Below are 19636 nucleotides of genomic sequence, written 5' to 3'. Positions count from 1 at the left end.
TACTATATACTAAATAACATCTATGCTGTAAGAATAAAGCCTGATGTGTAGCTATGTGACTAATAGAAATGGTCAACGAGATGGAAATAATTCTGCACTGATGCTGATTTATGCAAATGTATGCACTCCCTTTGCTGATGAAATAAAATAATTTGATATGTTATTAAAATTTGGTTCGGTGACTACAAATTAAAGGGTAACTGAGACGGATGAAAAGTAAAGTTTTATACATACCTGGGGCTTCCTCCAGCCCCCTTCAGGCTAATCAGTCCCTTACTGTCCTCCACCACCCGGATCTTCTGCTATGAGTCCTGGTAATTCAGCCAGTCAGCGCTGTCCGGCCGCATGCCGCTCCCACAGCCAGGAACATTCTGCACCTGCGCAATAGTGCTGCACAGGTGTAGTACGCTCACGGCGGAGTGTGTTCATGCGCACTACGCTTGACTGACTCAAGTACCTGGACTCATAGCAGAAGATCCAGGTGGTGGAGGAGGACAACGAGGGACTGATTATCCTGAAGGCGGCTGGAGGAAGCCCCAGGTATGTATAAAACTTTAATTTCATCTGTCTCAGGTTTACTTTGTTAGGCCTGGTGCACACCAGAGGAGTTTTTCTGAGCGTTTTGAGTTTTTAAATCTGCTGCTAATGTTATCCTATGTGTCTGTGCACACTGGAGCAATGAGGTTTTGTAAAAAAACCCATAGCATTACATTGGGAAGAGCTTTTAGAGGTTTCAAAAGCTCTTCCCAATGTAATGCTATGGGGTTTTTTACAAAACCTCATTGCTCCAGTGTGCACAGACACATAGGATAACATTAGCAGCAGATTTAAAACTCAAAACGCTCAGAAAAACTCCTCTGGTGTGCACCAGGCCTTACACAGTAGTACTATACTCTACATATGCACTCCCCACAGAGCTGCAGGGAATCCACTGAGAATGCTGTGCACATTGAACACAGAGGTGTTGTCTGTTTACAATCTCCTCATTCCCCTGCAGAGTACCTGCACATCATTCTTACATGCACCCACACTTGATAGATGTTCTTTGTTCCGGTTGTACCTTTTACAAGTACTCTTACCAAGGACTAGTTTTAGTCTAAAGGGAATAAATATAGTAGTCTACATATCCTTCTCACTTCAGTTGTCTTGTAAAATTCCTAAGCGTTGGCAGTTAAGAGACGAATTTCATGTTACATACTTTTAATCAACAAAATTGTAATATGCAAATTAGAGGAGTCGGAGTCGTGGAGTCGGAGTCGGTGGAATCCTAAACTGAGCAGTCGGAGTCGGTGGATTTTTGGACTGACTCCACAGCCCTGGTATAAACAGCATTAATCTCCCTCCCCCCCACCCCCCAAAATAAAAAAAATCCCATTTTGGTTGCAAGAGTTAAAAACAAATGCTGGGAATACACAATGCAACTTCCAGTCCGATCATCCGGAATCTGGCGATTTCCAACGTGTTCATTCTGATTCTGATCATAAAGGGATCGATTTTGCAAAGTTGTCACTGGAAAGCCGATCCCTTTATCGATCAGGAGGAGTTTGGACATGTACACGCTGTACAACTTCCTGTCTGATCACCTGTCGATCTGACAGGAAATTGCATTGTGTGTTCCCAGCAATAAAGGGAAGGTCCGAGGTGCTTAAGGGAAAAAATCTACTTACCTGGGGCTTCCTTCAACCCCTTGCAGCCGTCCTGTGCCCTCGCCGCAGCTCCGCTGGTGGCAAGGGGTCCCCACCGGTACAAAATGCCTTCTGCGCTCCAGAGTGCAGCTCATGGAGTCACGCTGATGTCATCCGGACTGTACTGCGCAAGTGCGGCAGCTCTGCGCCTGCGTAGTACAGTCCATATTACGTCAGTGCGACTACCTGAGCCGCATCCTGAAGCGCAAGTAGATGCCGACCTGGCCAGGTTGGCATCTGCACTGGAGGAGACCGGTAGCCACCGGAGCTGTGGCGAGGGAACAGGATGGCTGCCAGGGGATGGCGGAAGCCCCAGGTAAGTGGATTTTTGCCTTTTAATTATCTCGGACCTTCTCTTTAAACTATAAAACCAACTCTCTACAGTTTCACCACCATTCATTTCTTACTCTCTCCCTGATGAGAGTCAAACAAAGAGCGTTCACTCTAGTAAACGCAAACCTGGATTTTCATCACCTACAAACCAAAATAAAAACATGGGCTTCTACGAAAGGCCTAAAGAGGATAAGTGCTATATATACACCCATTGTGCCAGAATGCATTTATTTTTCTGAAATATACATCAATATATTCTATAATAAAATAACAATGCAAAAGTGACTTACTCCGAGCCTGCAGCCATATCTAAATATGGAGTTTCTGCTGTCTCAACCCGCAAAGGGATCACTATGCTCATGACGTTCGCTTCTGATAAATTCGATTACTATAGGGTCCTCTGCACCAGGATCCAAAACACTGGGGCATGCCAGCCACAGTGCTCATTGCAAACATCTAAGTGCATCCACAAATCCTAGAGTAAAGCAGAGAAAGATAGCAAGGTCATTCACTCCATATGATAACCAGACATATTAAGAACAGCTTCATTGATTTTGAGTGTCTTTGAAAATTGTGACAAACATTTTCGGCCTGTAATTAAAGGCACCCCTTTGAAGGATGCCACCTGTCGATGCCAATCCCCTTGAGCGACATCGATGGGCCGGGTTGCACAGGAGCATGTCAGATGTGTAGCAGACGATGCGCTGTATTCCTATGTAAGGAAGCTGAAGGACAACGGAGTGGCGTATGCGTGCCGCCACACGGTGGGCAGGGGAAGTGGCGTGAACAATGTGATCGGCCATCGCAGGTGGAGAGTTGATCCGCTGGGTGGATCACTTGCGAGTTGGGGGCCACTGAACACAAGCCTGATTATCGGCTGAGGCGGTCGTTATTGGCCGTCTCAGCCGACTTTAGTCAGGCATGTGTACAAGCCTGAAACGATACGTCCAGGCAGCCTCCGCTACAGAAGCCAACCTTGCCAGGTCGACTTCCTGTGCGTTCCACCACGCGGGTCACGTGGCCTGGCTGACGTCCTCAGGCGCAGGCGCAGAACTACGTGACCCGTGCAGTGGAGTGCACAAGAAGCCGACCCGGGTCGGCTTCTGCAGCAGAGGATACCAGGAGCCACCGGAGCTGCGGTTAGGGCACAGGACGGCTGCCAGGGGCTGAAGGAAGTGGATTTTGATCCATTTAATCTGCCTGGACGTATCCTTTAAAGGCGCGTACACATGCCATACTTTAGCAAACGAGCGGATCTGTCAGAAACAGTCTTATCAGTCTTCCAACAGCGTGTACACACGTCCTACTGTCAGCAGAACGTCCACCCAGCCCGAGGGTCTGACGGACCCGTCATTTGCTAAAGTATGGCGTGTGTACACGCCATTTAGGCAAAACAAAAAGGGAGATCTCTTACAGAGGAGCTGTCAGCCATACTATCTCAGAAAAAAAAACAAAACACATATACAGGTAGTCCCCAACTTACAAACGCCATGGATTTTCTGTTTCCATGGGAACAAGCCAAAAAAAATTCTAATTGGACTTGTAGTTTTGGAGAAAATCAATTTTAAAAAGGTACACTGGAGGCACAGAGGAGGTACAGGGGACAGAGATGGCATAATGTTCTGTCTTAAGAACAGATTCAGGTTAAAAACGAGCCTACAGTCCCTATCTTGTTCGTTAATCAGGGACTACCTGTATAAGTAGATAAATAATTGCTCTACTTACATAACGTGTATTGCACTGTCCTTTTTGTTTATAGTAGTTTTTGTACTGTGAAAAAAAAAAATATATGAGAAAAGCCTTCTTAGCATTTCCCATTTTAAATGTGGCTATTTTGAAGCCAGTCCTGATGTAATTTCCTGCCCTACTCTCCTCTGCCTGATTTGCCAGCCCTTCACTATAGAAAGTGCATTGCCTCAGCATGAGAAATATTGGCCCATCAGAGAGGAACAGAGGTGTGGGAGAGGAAAACAGGAGGGAAAGATGCTTCAGCCAATCAGGCTGCTTTAGTTAAGTCTGAGAGGAAATAGAGAAGCAAAAAAAGACAACCCAGCATGCCCTACAACTTCCTTTTTGTGTACCAAATTTTGTATGTACCAAATAAGAGTCAGGTAAACTGGGGAATGATCATTTCTCAACAAGAAAAGTAAAAGTGATTTTAACTTTTGGATTGCATGGATAGCATCCTTATAACTTGTTTACCAGATAAAAATATAGAATTGATTTTTGAATTTGTGCCAATTACACTTTAAATCACAATTCGAGGTGGTCAATAAGATTCTAATTTTTTTCCAGCCTGCACACAAACTCTTAAAGAGTATCTCCATCCAAAAATTAAAAATCCTGCAGCGCTGCTGTAAACAAAAGTTATATTTACCTGCGGAGTCTCGTGCCACAAAGCCCTCCCGAAGACCTTGCATCACTCCATTCCGGCGCCTGGACCCGCCTACCCTCGGGGAAAACCGCTCGGCTATTTACTGCAGTAAATAGCCAGGCATTTTTTCTTCAAGGTCTACACACACCTGACTTAAGTCAGCTGAGGCGGCCAAAAACGACTGCCTCAGCCAACAAACAGGCATGTGCATGGCAGCCAGCGACCCCCAACCCGCTAGTGATCTGCTGGGCAAGTCTACTCAACCCCAGCAACGGGAATCCTACTGTTTGCACTGCTTCTCCCCCCGCTGCATGAAGTGATGCACGCACCGCTCGTTGTCCCTCCGTCGCCCCCACGTGTGTGTGTGCAGCCAGGACAAGCGATGTCACCGAAAGAGATCAAGTCCTGATCTCCAATGTGCGACATCTGTCATAAGTGTGTACACACCCCACCTTTATACAAAATTTTGAGTAGCTTGGAATAGATCCAAGCAAATACACTTCGGGCCGGTTCACATTACAAAACGTGGACGGCCACGCATGTGGAACGCAGCGCATGTGAACGCACGCTATCCACGTTTGTATGCGTTGCGTGGCTGATCCCATCACTGAAAAGTGAATGGGACAGCCGCGCGTTTTTGCAAAATCTGCGTGCAGCATGCGTTCCCGGACCGCACAGGTCCGGAACGCATGCAGTGTGAACATCAGACAGTGCACTCTATGCACTGTGATGTCGTGCGTGTCGGCCTCCTGCACGCGTTTCCAAAACGCGGCTGGAAATGCGTGCAGTCTGAACGGGCCCTTCCTCTTGAGATGGACAGGCCCAATTAACAGACCAATACAACATGCATTAAATTTGTATGCTGGCAAAAATAAATAAATAAAATGAACCAACATATCAGTTACACGAACTATAACACTTACACTATTTACACTATTTTATTAACAAGTCAAATAACATGGAAAATAAGGTAACCAATCAATCTATGGCAACTGATACCAAATTCTTCTCTGTGCCTTTAAAAAGAAGCGTTTAGCATCAGCTAAACGCGATGTACCCTAGTGCTCATCTGAACCTGTTCTTAGTCTAAAACATGTGCATTTACAGGCCAATTAAACTGATGAGGGCAGAGCAATTTTCTACGGAAATCACGGTTTGCGTTTTTTTTAAATAAAACACTCCCATTGACTTGCATTAAAATCACTGCAAAATGAGTGCGGTTTTAATGCATGTCAATGGCAGCATTAACGCAGCCCTGATGGTCGAAAAGCGCTCTGCAGTGTGTCTTAGCCCTGACTAATTTTCAAGTCAAAAAGCATCAAAAAGTATTATGCAACGTTTTCCTGCTTGCAAAGGACTTTGATTAAAACTGCCTTCATACCTCCAGTTTGCATTGTTTTGAACTGCTTAGGTATAAAAGTACACATCCACTACTCAACCCAGAACAATTTTTCACTTTTTATCATTTAATTTTTGTTTACCAAGAGAAATGCACTCACAATGCGCGATGATGCTTTACAAGCAAGATAACATCCGATTACTGTATGTTTTAAGTATTTAAAGAGTAACTGTCAGGCTGCAAAAGCTAATTTAAACCTCTATTCTACTGTGTTAAACAGTTTAGAAGGAAGCCAAAAGGGCAATACTGAAGTTAAAAATCTCTCTTACTGTGATGTGTGCTGAACAGCGAGGCTGTTATTCCCAAGCTCATAAGTAGGCCGGCAGGACGCATAACAGATACTGCAAAGCATTCTGGGGCTGCCTCTTCTCTCCACTGCACTACCTTGGGTCATCCCCTTCATTTCCCTATCACGCCCTAAGGCTGCTTTCACAGTGAGAAGTTACAGGCTCATGTTACAGCAGCTTCTAACAGCAGCCTAAACTCACAGCACTGAAAAATCACAGGGCACATGTTCCGTTAGAGTATACTGCATGAGTCCGCTAATGTTCCTAGCCACATGGCTAATATTCACTGCACAGTAGCGTTTTCCATTAGGATCTTTTTTTGTGAGTCGTAACATCAGGAAGCAGGGAGGATAGGACATCACAATTGGCTTTATATGAGACAGACAAACATGGAACCTGCCATGAGCTGTCAGGAGCATCATTCTCTGCAAATACTATATAAACATTCTGTGAAATCCAAACGTGGACAGTGAAATGCATATGTAATGTAAGTAGAGCCAATATTTAGCTACTGATAAATGTGTTTTTTCTTTGAGACCCTATACCTAACAGCTCCTCTTTAAGGGCTGGTGCACACCGAGCGGCTTTTTGGGCGTTTTCAGATCCGCTTGCGGCTGCGGATCTGCTTGGTCAATGTATCTCAATGGGGTGGTGCACACCAGAGCGGCAGGCGTTTTGCAGAAACGAAAAATGCCTGGGTGAGGCATTTTTTGGATTGCGGATGCGTTTCTGCCTCAATGTTAAGTATAGGAAAAACGCAAACCGCTCTGAAAAACGGCACTTCAGAGCGGTTTTGCAGGCGTTTTTGTTACAGAAGCTGTTCAGTAACAGCTTTACTGTAACAATATATGAAATCTACTATACTGAAAACCGCAGCAGCAATCCGCAAAACGCTAGCAAAACGCCTCATAAAAATAAAAAAAAGCGTTTAAAAATCTGCTAGCGTTTTGCGGATCTGCTAGCGGGTTTTGGTGTGCACCAGCCCTAAATCAGGCTTAAAAGAACCATTACTATAAACATCTAGTCACTCTGCTGCTACAGTAATAGTCATTGGTCCTGATGCAGTTGACCTGTGCACGGCAACTTTAGGCCCAACTGTTTCATAATAAATTCTTTAATATACATGGTATCACAAAATACTGAAAAGCCACTTTTTAATATCGGTCAGCAGGCACACGGAGAGGGACTCCTTTACTTGGGTTCTTCTACCCAACAAGACTTCGAACAGCTGTTACTTTAGTGAAGTAACTGTCAGGTCAGCAGCCATGTCAATTTGCTGTTAAAAGTCTTGTTAGGTGGAAGACGCCAAATAAAACTGGGCACCTGGCCCAAACAAAGTCTTGCTGACAAACAAGGAAACTTTCATATACATGGAAAAGTGAAATTTCTGAAACAAAGTATATCAAAGATATGTTATCTGATGAATACCTCTAAATAGAGCACTGGTCAAACCACAGATATGCTTGCTTATGAACCATGCTGACAGCAAGTGGGGTGTGTCTGTGTGTGACTGCACGTGCAACTTACAAAGGAAAAAAAAAAATTACTTACACTAAAGACAACTACTAGCAACAGAGAAAATGTGTCACCTTTATGTGGTGGCTGGATGGTGTAATGGTTAAGGGCTCTGCCTCTGACACAGGAGACCTGGGTTCGAATCTCGGCTCAGCCTGTTCAGTAAGCCAGCAGCTATTCAGTAGGAGACCTTAGGCAAGACTCCCTAACACTGCTACTGCCTATAGAGCGCGTCCTAGTGGCTGCAGCTCTGGCGCTTTGAGTCCGCCAGGAGAAAAGCGCGATATAAATGTTCTGTGTTTGTTTGTTTGTTTGTTTATGTGCCATTTTAAAATAGCAGCTACCATTTTTTTTTTAAATGACATATTTGCAGCTTTGTTCTCTTTATAACCACACTTGATAAAATTGCTTCCCATTTTCAAAGAAAGTGTCTTCTCTAAACCCCAATTTAAATTGCAGTTAACGGTCATGTTGATGTTTTGCTTCCTGCATTTTATGGTCACAATCAAATAGCAAAACAAGTAGATAGCAAAATGAGCATACCTGATCAGCATACATATTGTTATTCACTAGCTGTGCGCTGCACTGCTGTTCCTTTAACTTTAGTCTACTATTGTCCTACCCCTGATCCATGTCCCTGAAAATAACTGGTTGACAACCGCTGGTCAACTCAACACTATACCTGGAAATCTTCCATTTCCCAGTCTTAAAAAGGTAATCAGGTACTGATCCCCTTGGGCGACATGTCTGGGCCGGGCTGCACAGATGCGTGTCAGCTGATAATGCGCTGTGTTGCTATGCAGGGGGGAAAAGAGTGGCGCATGTTTGACATCACACACGAGTGGGGGAGTAGCGCGAATTATGGGATCGTTATCTCTGGAATTGAGAGGATTCGCCCAGGTGGATTCCTTGCAGGTTTGGGGTCGCCAGCTGCCATACACACGCCTGTATGTTGGCTGATGCAGTTATTGTGTGTGAGGCTTAATTCAGACAAAAGTACCTCTGCAAATATCACTCTCCCCATCCCAGGCAAATTAGTGCAAGTCACTGGAAATGCCACTCTTCCGTCCACAGAACACAATGGTGTTTGTTCCCCTTGGCCTACTTGTTGTCCTCTTTTGTACAGATTATTGATGTTGAAAATATCTGTTGATCTACAGAACACACCGTAAAGTAGTGTACACAGTTGGATGCCATTGAGATGCCAGTTGCTCCACTGAAAGATGAATTTCAGGAACTGCGCTAAAGCTTTGCCTAGTGACACCAAGAAATTGAAAACTGTTTTTAAAGCAAACCTGAACTGAAAATTAAAAAAAGTTAAAAAAAAAAAAAACATACGTCATACTTATCTCCCGCGTAGTCTACTCCCCAATCACTTTCTCCTTTCCTGCGTCCTGTTTGCTCACTGTGACCAATGGAATTCTGCATCCTCCATTTTGAAAATAGCCACTACCCCATAACAGCTTCCTGATCAGCACACTGTTAAACTGTAGTATCACCTATTTGAGCATTTTCAATTGGCGAAAGTGATGCGATGCAGCTACGCATCACTTTTTCCGGTGCCCGCGTCACTTCCGCATCTCCCGATGCGGAAGTCAACTGAGCAGATGGGATGCGGCAGTGCGAAAAGCTGCTGCATGCCTCAGATTCTCGGATCGCTCCACACAACGTGCACGCAGTGGAAACTATTCCTTTGCGGTGCCTGTGTTTTAGCATACCTGTGGTGCGATGCGCCCATGTAGCCGCATCGCTTCTAGTGGAAACGGGCCCTTAGAGAAACACAGTCATTACCTTGCGCATCAGTTGTCCTTTCAGTTATAACTGACAGCAATCGCTATAAAAAACTCACAGCAACTGCTATATTTCAGTTCTGACAAAATCTTGTCAGAATCGGAAGGAATTGTTGTAAGAAGATAATGGTGAGCTTCTGAGAGGAACTGGCGGTGATGTAAGTATGTAATATTCATTTGCAGGTACATCATATGTTTATTTTAAATAATATTACTGAGTTTACGTTCCCTTTAGGCTTCTTGCACACAGAGACGTTACAGGCGCACGTTAGTGCAGCCTGTAACGCTCCCCCAACGCACAGCAATGTAACACAAGTGGGCTGTTCACACTGTACATTGTAACGCAGCAAAGTGATGCATTCTGTTAGTTCTCCGCGGCTAAGCCGCGTTAGACTGTTTGCACATGCTCAGTCATGTTGGGGAGGAGGGGAGAGCCGCCGGGCACATGGCTATTTAATATTCACTGCACTCAGTGACGTGCAGTGTTTACTTCCTGGAGCGGCCGCTCTGTGCGGCGATTGGCCGGGCGGGACCACGTGATGCCGCATGCGTCCAAGAGTACGCATCACGGACGCCAGAGTGAGCTGCACAACGCAGCTCACTCCGATGTCCACACCAGAGAGCACCAGGCGTTGCGTTAGGGTCACGTTATAACGTCCCCTAAACGCAACGTCCTGGTGTGTAACTAGCCTTAAAGTACAAATGCAAGCTGAAAGCCACTGTCCACCTTCAAATGTTTTGTTCAAATGCCCTAATCAACTCCCCTAAAATGCTACAGAATTTAAATGCATCTGACACAAACTGCTTAAATACCTTACATTTATTGAAATGCCGCTGTCCATCTCCTTCACAAGAGAGACAAGTTTTATATTGGGAACATAAGAAGAGTGTGGACAAGCTGCCATTCTTCATCTCACTCCAATTTGGATAAGGGGGAGGAAGGGGACAAGGTTTTGACAACAGGCTCCTGGGAGATGCTGTAGGGGAGGCTGCTAGTAAGCTGAAATACAAAGTACTACAACGTGGCAAAATTAAAGTACAGCTTCAATGTAAAAATAGAAGTCCACTAAGTCACCTCTAAAATTGCTCCACACCATCATATTCATATCTAAGGGTTCTGAGATTTGCATATGACCCCCTCACCAAAGTGATGTGTTCAAATGACACTATGATGGAGGAAAACGGGCAACCAGGAAGAGCCTGTCTGGTCTCTATTTCCCATAGCAAGTGCCAGGGGATGGGCGTGGGACATACTAAAACTAGCCATACATATAAACCATCAGATTTGGCAAGCAATTGATCACTTCCCAATTAGAAGTTGATTGAGTAATTATGATCGATGTACCATCTCACCAACTCAACATTTATGCAAAAATATAATCAAGACTTTACTGTGCTGTTATATAAATACAGAATTATGATCACTATCAACTATGAGAAAGTTTTAAATAAATAATCTCCACTATGATAAAAATCAATAGCAATCACGTAAGAAGTAACTGTATAAGGAAGCACATACACATCCATATTCTTATTCTCTTTAGACAGAGGATTTATAGAGCTCAGAACTGCAGCTGAGCAGCTTAGTGAACACCTCTATAGGTTATTTCTATAATCGGATACTGCACAAACATAAAGGAGGCGGTTACAGATTCTGCACACTTACACTACTATACAGTATACAGATCACTACAAGTACATAGCTATCACTCATTTGAAAATACAGAAAGTCCCCTACTTACAAATTACTTGAGTTACAATGTTTCATACATACAAATAAAGCTGTCTCCCTGTATAAAATATACAGCACTGACCACTACAATTTGTTTTTCATAGTTCCCTACCAAAACAGCAGAGTAGCTATGAACAATACAGAAACTTCACTTCCTCATTTTTGTAAAGAAACCCAAAAAGTACAAACAGGAAGCTTCACTAAATTACATATTACACTAAAATTTCAGGAATGCTTCTAAAGGGACCCATACACTGGTCAATTTCAGCCATCGATCGGAAAGAGATTCTATCAAATCTATTGAACGATTTGCGACGATTTCAATCAATTTGATATGACAGGTTGGAAAATCTAGGTTGATCTGCTGCTGGCAGCAGATTGAAGGCCCATAGAGTTGCATTGGATCTAATGGTCCTCCGCATCACCCAGTCCCATGCATGCCTCCAGGACTTCTCAAGAGCTGCTCCAACACTATGGAACTTCCTGCCTCCACCCATTAGGGCAGCCCCCTCCAACATTTTCAAGAAGGCCCTCAAAACTCACCGTTTCACTCTGGCCTACTACCCCTTACAAGTGCTCTAAACCCCAGGGCTGTGGAGTTGGTACAAAAATCTTCCCAACTCCTCAGTGTATGAAACCACCGACTCCAACTCCGTCTCCAGGTACCCAAAATGGCTCCGACTCCTTAGTGTTATACTTACCAGGGCTGTGGATTTTGTACAAAATCATTCGACTCCTCAGTGTATGAAATCACCGAGTCTGGGTACCCAAAATTGCTCCGACTCCTCGACTCAGACTCCACAGCCCTGCTAAACCCGCAGCTGAACTCTGGTCCCCTACCTTTTGTGTCCCTACCTCTCCCAATAGATTGTAAGCCTTCGGGCAGGGTCTTCCTCCATTTGCGTCCTACCTGATCATGCACCTCCATTACTGTGCACCCATGCAATGCATTTGAGTGAACTCAACTTGCCTAATCTCCATGCTCCCATCCAGTGACTGACTAAGCATTACCTTGTACTGTTTTTCTTGTATTCCTGTATTGTCGTATTGCTGTATGTCACCCCTAAATATGGTCTGTAACCTAAACGAATGTCCAGTGCTGCATAATATGTTGGCGCTTTATTAATACAATAAATAATGGTCTAATAATGCATTTAGATCGATTTCCAATAGATTTCATTTTGAAAGCCATTGGAAATCTGTTCCTAGTGTGTAGCACACATCACATACATTCCTGCCAGATTTGACTGGCATCTGAAAAATCTGATTGTCAAATCTGCTGCAAATCTATAAGTCTATGGCCACCTTTAGAAACATCACTTAAGGTAGTTATCTCAGACATGTTTTATTGCAGCTGGTTGCTTTTTTGGATCAAGCCGTTCAGAGCATTTTTTTTTTTTTTTGACAAGAGTGAGCTAGCGGGACGAAAGCATATGTGTAAACGGATCCTACATTAACCACTTCAGGACCACAGTCTTTTCGCCCCTTAAGGACCAGAGCCTTTTTCTCCATTCAGACCACTGCAGCTTTCACGGTTTATTGCTCGGTCATACAACCTACCACCTAAATGAATTTTACCTCCTTTTCTTGTCACTAATACAGCTTTCTTTTGATGCTATTTGATTGCTGCTGCGAGTTTTACTTTTTATTATATTCATCAAAAAAGACATGAATTTTGTCAAAAAAATGACTTTTTTAACTTTCTGTGCTGACATTTTTCAAATAAAGTAAAATTTCCTATACATTTGAGCGCGAAAGTTATTCTGCTACATGTCTTTGATAAAAAAAAAAACATTCAGTGTATATTTATTGGATTGGGTAAAAGTTATAGCGTTTACAAACTATGGTGCCAAAAGTGAATTTTCCCATTTTCAAGCATCTCTGACTTTTCTGCGCACCTGTCATGTTTCATGAGGGGCTAAAATTCCAGGATAGTACAAATACCCCCCAAATGACCCCATTTTGGAAAGAAGACATCCCAAAGTATTCAGTGAGAGGCATGGTGAGTTCATAGAAGATTTTATTTTTTGTCACAAGTTAGCGGAAAATGACAGTTTGTGACAAAAAAAAAAAAAAAAAAAAGTTTCCATTTCTTCTAACTTGCGAAAAAAAAAAATGAAATCTGCCACAGACTCACTATGCTCCTCTCTGAATACCTTGAAGTGTCTACTTTCCAGAATGGGGTCATTTGTGGGGTGTGTTTACTGTCCTGGCATTTGGGGGGTGCCTAATTGTAAGCACCCCTGTAAAGCCTAAAGATGCTCATTGGACTTTGGGCCCCTTAGCGCAGTTAGGCCGCAAAAAAGTGCCACACATGTGGTATTGCCGTACTCAGGAAAAGTAGTATAATGTGTTTTGGGGTGTATTTTTACACATACACATGCTGGGTGGGAGAAATATCTCCGTAAATGACAATTTTTTTATTTTTTTTTACACACAATTGTCTATTTATAGAGATATTTCTCCCACTCAGCATGGGTATGTGGAAAAATACACCCCAAAACACATTATACTACTTCTCCTGAGTACGGCGATACCACATGTGTGGCACTTTTTTGCACCCTAACTGCGCTAAGGGGCCCAAAGTCCAATGAGTACCTTTAGGATTTCACAGGTCATTTTGAGAAATTTCGTTTCAAGACTACTCCTCACGGTTTAGGGCCCCTAAAATGCCAGGACAGTATAGGAACCCCACAAATTACCCCATTTTAGAAAGAAGACACCCCAAGGTATTCCGTTAGATGTATGGTGAGTTCATAGAAGATTTTTTTTTTTTGTCACAAGTTAGCGGAAATTGATTTTAATTGTTTTTTTTCACAAAGTGTCATTTTCCGCTAACTTGTGACAAAAAATAAAATCTTCTATGAACTCGCCATTCTCCTAACGGAATACCTTGGGGTGTCTTCTTTCTAAAATGGAGTCATTTGTGGGGTTCCTATACTGCCCTGGTATTTTAGGGGCCCTAAACCGTGAGGAGTAGTCTTGAAACCAAATGTGGCAAAATGACCTGTGAAATCCTAAAGGTACTCATTGGACTTTGGGCCCCTTAGCGCACTTAGGGTGCAAAAAAGTGCCACACATGTGGTACCGCCGTACTCAGGAGAAGTAGTATAATGTGTTTTGGGGTGTATTTTTACACATACCCATGCTGGGTGGGAGAAATATCTCTGTAAATGACAATTATTTGATTTTTTTTACACACAATTGTCCATTTACAGAGAGATTTCTCCCACCCAGCATGGGTATGTATAAAAATACACCCCAAAACACATTATACTACTTCTTCTGAGTACGGCGATACCACATGTGTGACACTTTTTTGCAACCTAGGTGCGCTAAGGGGCCTAACGTCCTATTCACAGGTCATTTTGAGGCATTTGGATTCTAGACTACTCCTCACGGTTTAGGGCCCCTAAAATGCCAGGGCAGTATAGGAACCCCACAAGTGACCCCATTTTAGAAAGAAGACACCCCAAGGTATTCTGTTAGGAGTATGGTGAGTTCATAGAAGATTTTTTTTTTGTCACAAGTTAGCGGAAAATGACACTTTGTGAAAAAAAAAACAATACATATCAATTTCCGCTAACTTGTGACAAAAAATAAAATCTTCTATGAACTCATCATACACCTAAAAGAATACCTTGGGGTGTCTTCTTTCTAAAATGGGGTCACTTGTGGGGTTCCTATACTGCCCTGGCATTTTAGGGGCCCTAAACCGTGAGGAGTAGTCTTGAACCCAAATGTCTCAAAATGACCTGTGAAATCCTAAAGGTACTCATTGGACTTTGGGCCCCTTAGCACAGTTAGGCTGCAAAAAAGTGTCACACATGTGGTATCGCCGTACTCAGAAGAAGTAGTATAATGTGTTTTGTGGTGTATTTTTACATATAACCATGCTGGGTGGGAGAAATATCTCTGTAAATGACACATTTTTTTATTTGTTTTACACACAATTGTCCATTTACAGAGAGATTTCTCCCACCCAGCATGGGTATGTGTAAAAATACACCACAAAACACATTATACTACTTCTCCTGAGTATGGCGATACCACATGTGTGACACTTTTTTGCAGCCTAGGTGCGCTAAGGGGCCCAACGTCCTATTCACAGGTCATTTTGAGGCATTTGTTTTCTAGACTACTCCTCACGGTTTAGGGCCCCTAAAATGCCAGGGCAGTATAGGAACCCCACAAGTGACCCCATTTTAGAAAGAAGACACCCCAAGGTATTCCGTTAGGGGTATGGTGAGTTCATAGAAGATTTTATTTTTTCTCACAAGTTAGTGAAAAATGACACTTTGTGAAAAAAACAATAACAATCCAATTTCCGCTAACTTTTGACAAAAAATAAAATATTCTATGAACCCATCATACACCTAACAGAATACCTTGGGGTGTCTTCTTTCTAAAATGGGGTCACTTGTGGGGTTCCTATACTGCCCTGGCATTTTACGGGCCCAAAACTGTGAGTAGTCTGGAAACCAAATTTCTCAAAATGACTGTTCAGGGGTATAAGCATCTGCAAATTTTGATGACAGGTGGTCTATGAGGGGGCAAATTTTGTGGAATCGGTCATAAGCAGGGTGGCCTCTTAGATGACAGGATGTATTGGGCCTGATCTGATGGATAGGAGTGCTAGGGGGGGTGACAGGAGGTGATTGATGGGTGTCTCAGGGGGCGGTTAGAGGGGAAAATAGATGCAATCAATGCACTGGGGAGGTGATCGGAAGGGGGTCTGAGGGGGATCTGAGGGTTTGGCCGAGTGATCAGGAGCCCACACGGGGCAAATTAGGGCCTGATCTGATGGGTAGGTGTGCTAGGGGGTGACAGGAGGTGATTGATGGGTGTCTCAAGGTGTGATTAGAGGGGGGAAATAGATGCAAGCAATGCACTGGCGAGGTGATCAGGGCTGGGGTCTGAGGGCGTTCTGAGGTGTGGGCGGGTGATTGGGTGCCCGCAAGGGGCAGATTAGGGTCTAATCTGATGGGTAACAGTGACAGGTGGTGATAGGGGGTGATTGATGGGTAATTAGTGGGTGTTTAGAGGAGAGAATAGATGTAAACAATGGATTTGGGAGGTGATCTGATGTCGGATCTGCGGGCGATCTATTGGTGTGGGTGGGTGATCAGATTGCCCGCAAGGGGCAGGTTAGGGGCTGATTGATGGGTGGCAGTGACTGGGGGTGATTGATGGGTGGCAGTGACAGGGGGTGATTGATGGGTGATTGACAGGTGATCAGTGGGTTATTACCCGGAATAACAGATGTAAATATTGCACGGGCGAATTGATAAGGGGGGGGGTCTGAGGGCAATCTGAGCGTGTGGGCAGGTGATTGGGTGCCCGCAAGGGGCAGATTAGGGTCTAATCTGATGGGTAACAGTGACAGGTGGTGATAGGGGGTGATTGATGGGTAATTAGTGGGTGTATAGAGGAGAGAATAGATGTAAACAATGGATTTGGGAGGTGATCTGATGTCGGATCTGCGGGCGATCTATTGGTGTGGGGGGGTGATCAGATTGCCCGCAAGGGGCAGGTTAGGGGCTGATTGATGGGTGGCAGTGACAGGGGGTGATTGATGGGTGGCAGTGACAGGGGGTGATTGATGGGTGATTGACAGGTGATCAGTGGGTTATTACCCGGAATAACAGATGTAAATATTGCACGGGCGAATTGATAAGGGGGGGGTCTGAGGGCAATCTGAGCGTGTGGGCAGGTGATTGGGTGCCCGCAAGGGGCAGATTAGGGTCTAATCTGATGGGTAACAGTGACAGGTGGTGATAGGGGGTGATTGATGGGTAATTAGTGGGTGTTTAGAGGAGAGAATAGATGTAAACAATGGATTTGGGAGGTGATCTGATGTCGGATCTGCGGGCGATCTATTGGTGTGGGGGGGTGATCAGATTGCCCGCAAGGGGCAGATCAGGGGCTGATTGATGGGTGGCAGTGACAGGGGGTGATTGACGGGTGATTGACAGGTGATTGACAGGTGATTGACAGGTGATCAGGGGGGATAGATGCATACAGTACACGGGGGGGGGGGGTCTGGGGGGGGGTCTGGGGAGAATCTGAGGGGTGGGGGGGTGATCAGGAGGGAGTAGGGGGCAGATTAGGGACTTAAAAAAAAAATAGCGTTGACAGATAGTGACAGGGAGTGATTGATGGGTGATTAGGAGGGTGACTGGGTGCAAACAGTGGTCTGGGGGGTGGGCAGGGGGGGGTCTGAGGGGTGCTGTGGGCGATCAGGGGGCAGGGGGGGGGAAATCAGTGTGTTTGGTGCAGACTAGGGTGGCTGCAGCCTGCCCTGGTGGTCCCTCGGACACTGGGACCACCAGGGCAGGAGGCAGCCAGTATAATAGGCTTTGTATACATTACAAAGCCTATTATACACTGTTGCAGCGGCGATCCGGATGCCAGTAACCCGCCGGCGCTTCCGAATGGCCGGCGGGTTACGGCGAACGGGGGGCGGAGCCAGTCCCCGGCGGCTGATCGCGTCACGAATGACGCGATCGCCGCATAGCCACTCCCGCAGCCGCCCCCGCCGATGGGCGTATTGCGGTCGTTTGGGCCCGGACTTTGCCGCCGCCCATCGGCTGGGGGCGGTCGTTAAGTGGTTAAACATCGTATCCATTCACACTTGCAAATGGATGGAATGCACAATTCCAACTGGCACAATTTTCCTGGAGCCTGCAAATGCTGTGGATGCTCAAAGGACCTTTGCAAGCCTATGGGAATGGACATTGTCAGTTCCCACTAGGCCATTTCCCCCTCCATTCTGAATAAACTTACCAGTCTTCTGTATGGGTATTCAGGTCCTCCACACTGCTGGTCTCCGTGACAATTGCCAGTATCGGAGTCCCGAGGAACCAGGGCAATCATTTCAGTTCAAAAGACCAATGAGAATCTTCCATAGCACCAGTAAGTATTTTCATTGGTTCATGAGTGGTGGACCAATGAATAATACTCCCTGTTGCTAGCCTGAATCCCATTTGCTAGCCCTCCTTTCTGCTGGGGCTCTGAGCTCCTAGCACTTTCCCGGAGCCAAGCAGCAATGTCAGTGCACATGGAGGACCTGAATGGCGACCGAAGACAGGTGAGTAGCTGCGGGAGGACTCAACTGGGGTCCACGAGGCGACAGCAGCAGAGAGCTGCACAACAGTGAGTAGTGTGAACGCACTCACCGGACGTTGCAATGGGGGCACAGTGTATCCACTCAGGTTAAGCTGCGCCAGATCTGCATACTTGCTCTGGCGCTCAGTGACAATCCAAGAAAAGCCTGCATGTGTTTTCAAGTTTGACAAAGAGCAATCTGTGCCTACCATCAGTGGCCTCATTCACACCGGTTCGTTTTACTAGCGATTTCAGCTTCACTGTAAATCGCTAGCGTTTGAAAAAAGTTCTATAACAATGCAAATCAATGGTAGTGTTCACACTGTAGCGATCGCCAGTAATTAGTGATTTGCTGAAATCACAAACATGGCGCATGCAGCATATTTTTGGGGGATTTTGAAGCAATTGCATTTCAATGTTAAAGAGACTCTGTAACTTCGAAAAGATCCCTTGGGGGGTACTCACCTCGGGTGGGGGAAGCCTCCGGATCCTAATGGAGGCTTCCCACGCCGTCCTGCGTCCCACGGGGGTCTCGCTGCAGCCCTCTGAACAGCCGGCGACAGGCCCGACTGTAATTTCAATATTTACCTTTGCTGGCTCCAGCGGGGGCGCTGTGGCTGCTTTAGGCTCGGAAATAGACGGAAATACCCGATCTCCGTCGGGTCCGCTCTACTGCGCAGGCGCCGGAGACTTGCGCCTGCGCAGTAGAGCGGACCCGACGGCGATCGGGTATTTCCACCTACTTCGGAGCCGACAGAGCGCCTGCGCAGGAGCCAGGAAGGTGAATATTACGTCACGGCTGTACGGAGGGCTGCAGCGAGACCCCCGTGGGACAGAGGACGGCATGGGAAGCCTCATCAGGATCCTGGAGCTTCCCCCACCCGAGGTGAGTACCCCCCAGGGGACGTTTTGCCGCTGCAGTTCCTCTTTAAAGTGACTCAGTGCTGAGTCATACTGCCCTTTTTTTTTACTTACCCGGGGCTTCTTCCAGCCCCAGAAGCATGGATGTGTCCCTCCCTGTACTCCTTAGCACCTCTGTTAAGCCGTAATCTTCTCTGGTAAGCGGCTCAGTGACGTCAGCGGGGGGCCTTCTGCGCATGCGCAGACCTTTTGCGCAAGTGCAGAAGGGCCCGGCTGACGTCACTCAGTCAGACTGAGCCACGTACCAGGGGTTGACTGCAGCTGAACGGAGGACTGCGGGAGCACAGCAAGGGACACATCCATGCTTATGGGGCTGGACAAAAGCCCCAGGTAAGTAAAAAAAGCGGCAGTATGACTCAGCTCTGAGTCCCTTTAAAGAATCACAAAATGCAATCGCACCAAAATCACTTTCCTGTACAGTGAGAAAAATAAATAAATAATATTAAATTGCTAAATGCCTTATACAGCACAAATCAATGTTTACAGGCAGTGA

The 19636-nt window shown here is 45.4% G+C and overlaps 1 protein-coding gene across 7 annotated transcripts in view; it reads right to left on the bottom strand.

Moving 5' to 3' along the window:
• The window catches only part of KMT2E (lysine methyltransferase 2E (inactive)), a 141300-nt gene that overhangs the window by 103758 nt on the left and 17906 nt on the right, over window positions 1–19636 (bottom strand). For all 7 annotated transcript variants that reach the window (XM_068276239.1, XM_068276240.1, XM_068276236.1 and 4 more), the window contains one exon: window positions 2309–2493. In XM_068276239.1, coding sequence (XP_068132340.1) covers window positions 2309–2379 — 71 coding nt within the window. In that variant the 5' untranslated portion in view covers window positions 2380–2493. The remainder of the gene's footprint in view (window positions 1–2308; window positions 2494–19636) is intronic.

Source organism: Hyperolius riggenbachi, chromosome 3 (assembly GCF_040937935.1).
Source record: "Hyperolius riggenbachi isolate aHypRig1 chromosome 3, aHypRig1.pri, whole genome shotgun sequence".
In the NCBI taxonomy this organism is placed as follows: Eukaryota; Metazoa; Chordata; class Amphibia; order Anura; family Hyperoliidae; genus Hyperolius; species Hyperolius riggenbachi.
The sequence above is the reverse complement of the archived record's forward strand: the minus strand, read 5'-3'. Positions and strand labels throughout refer to the sequence as shown.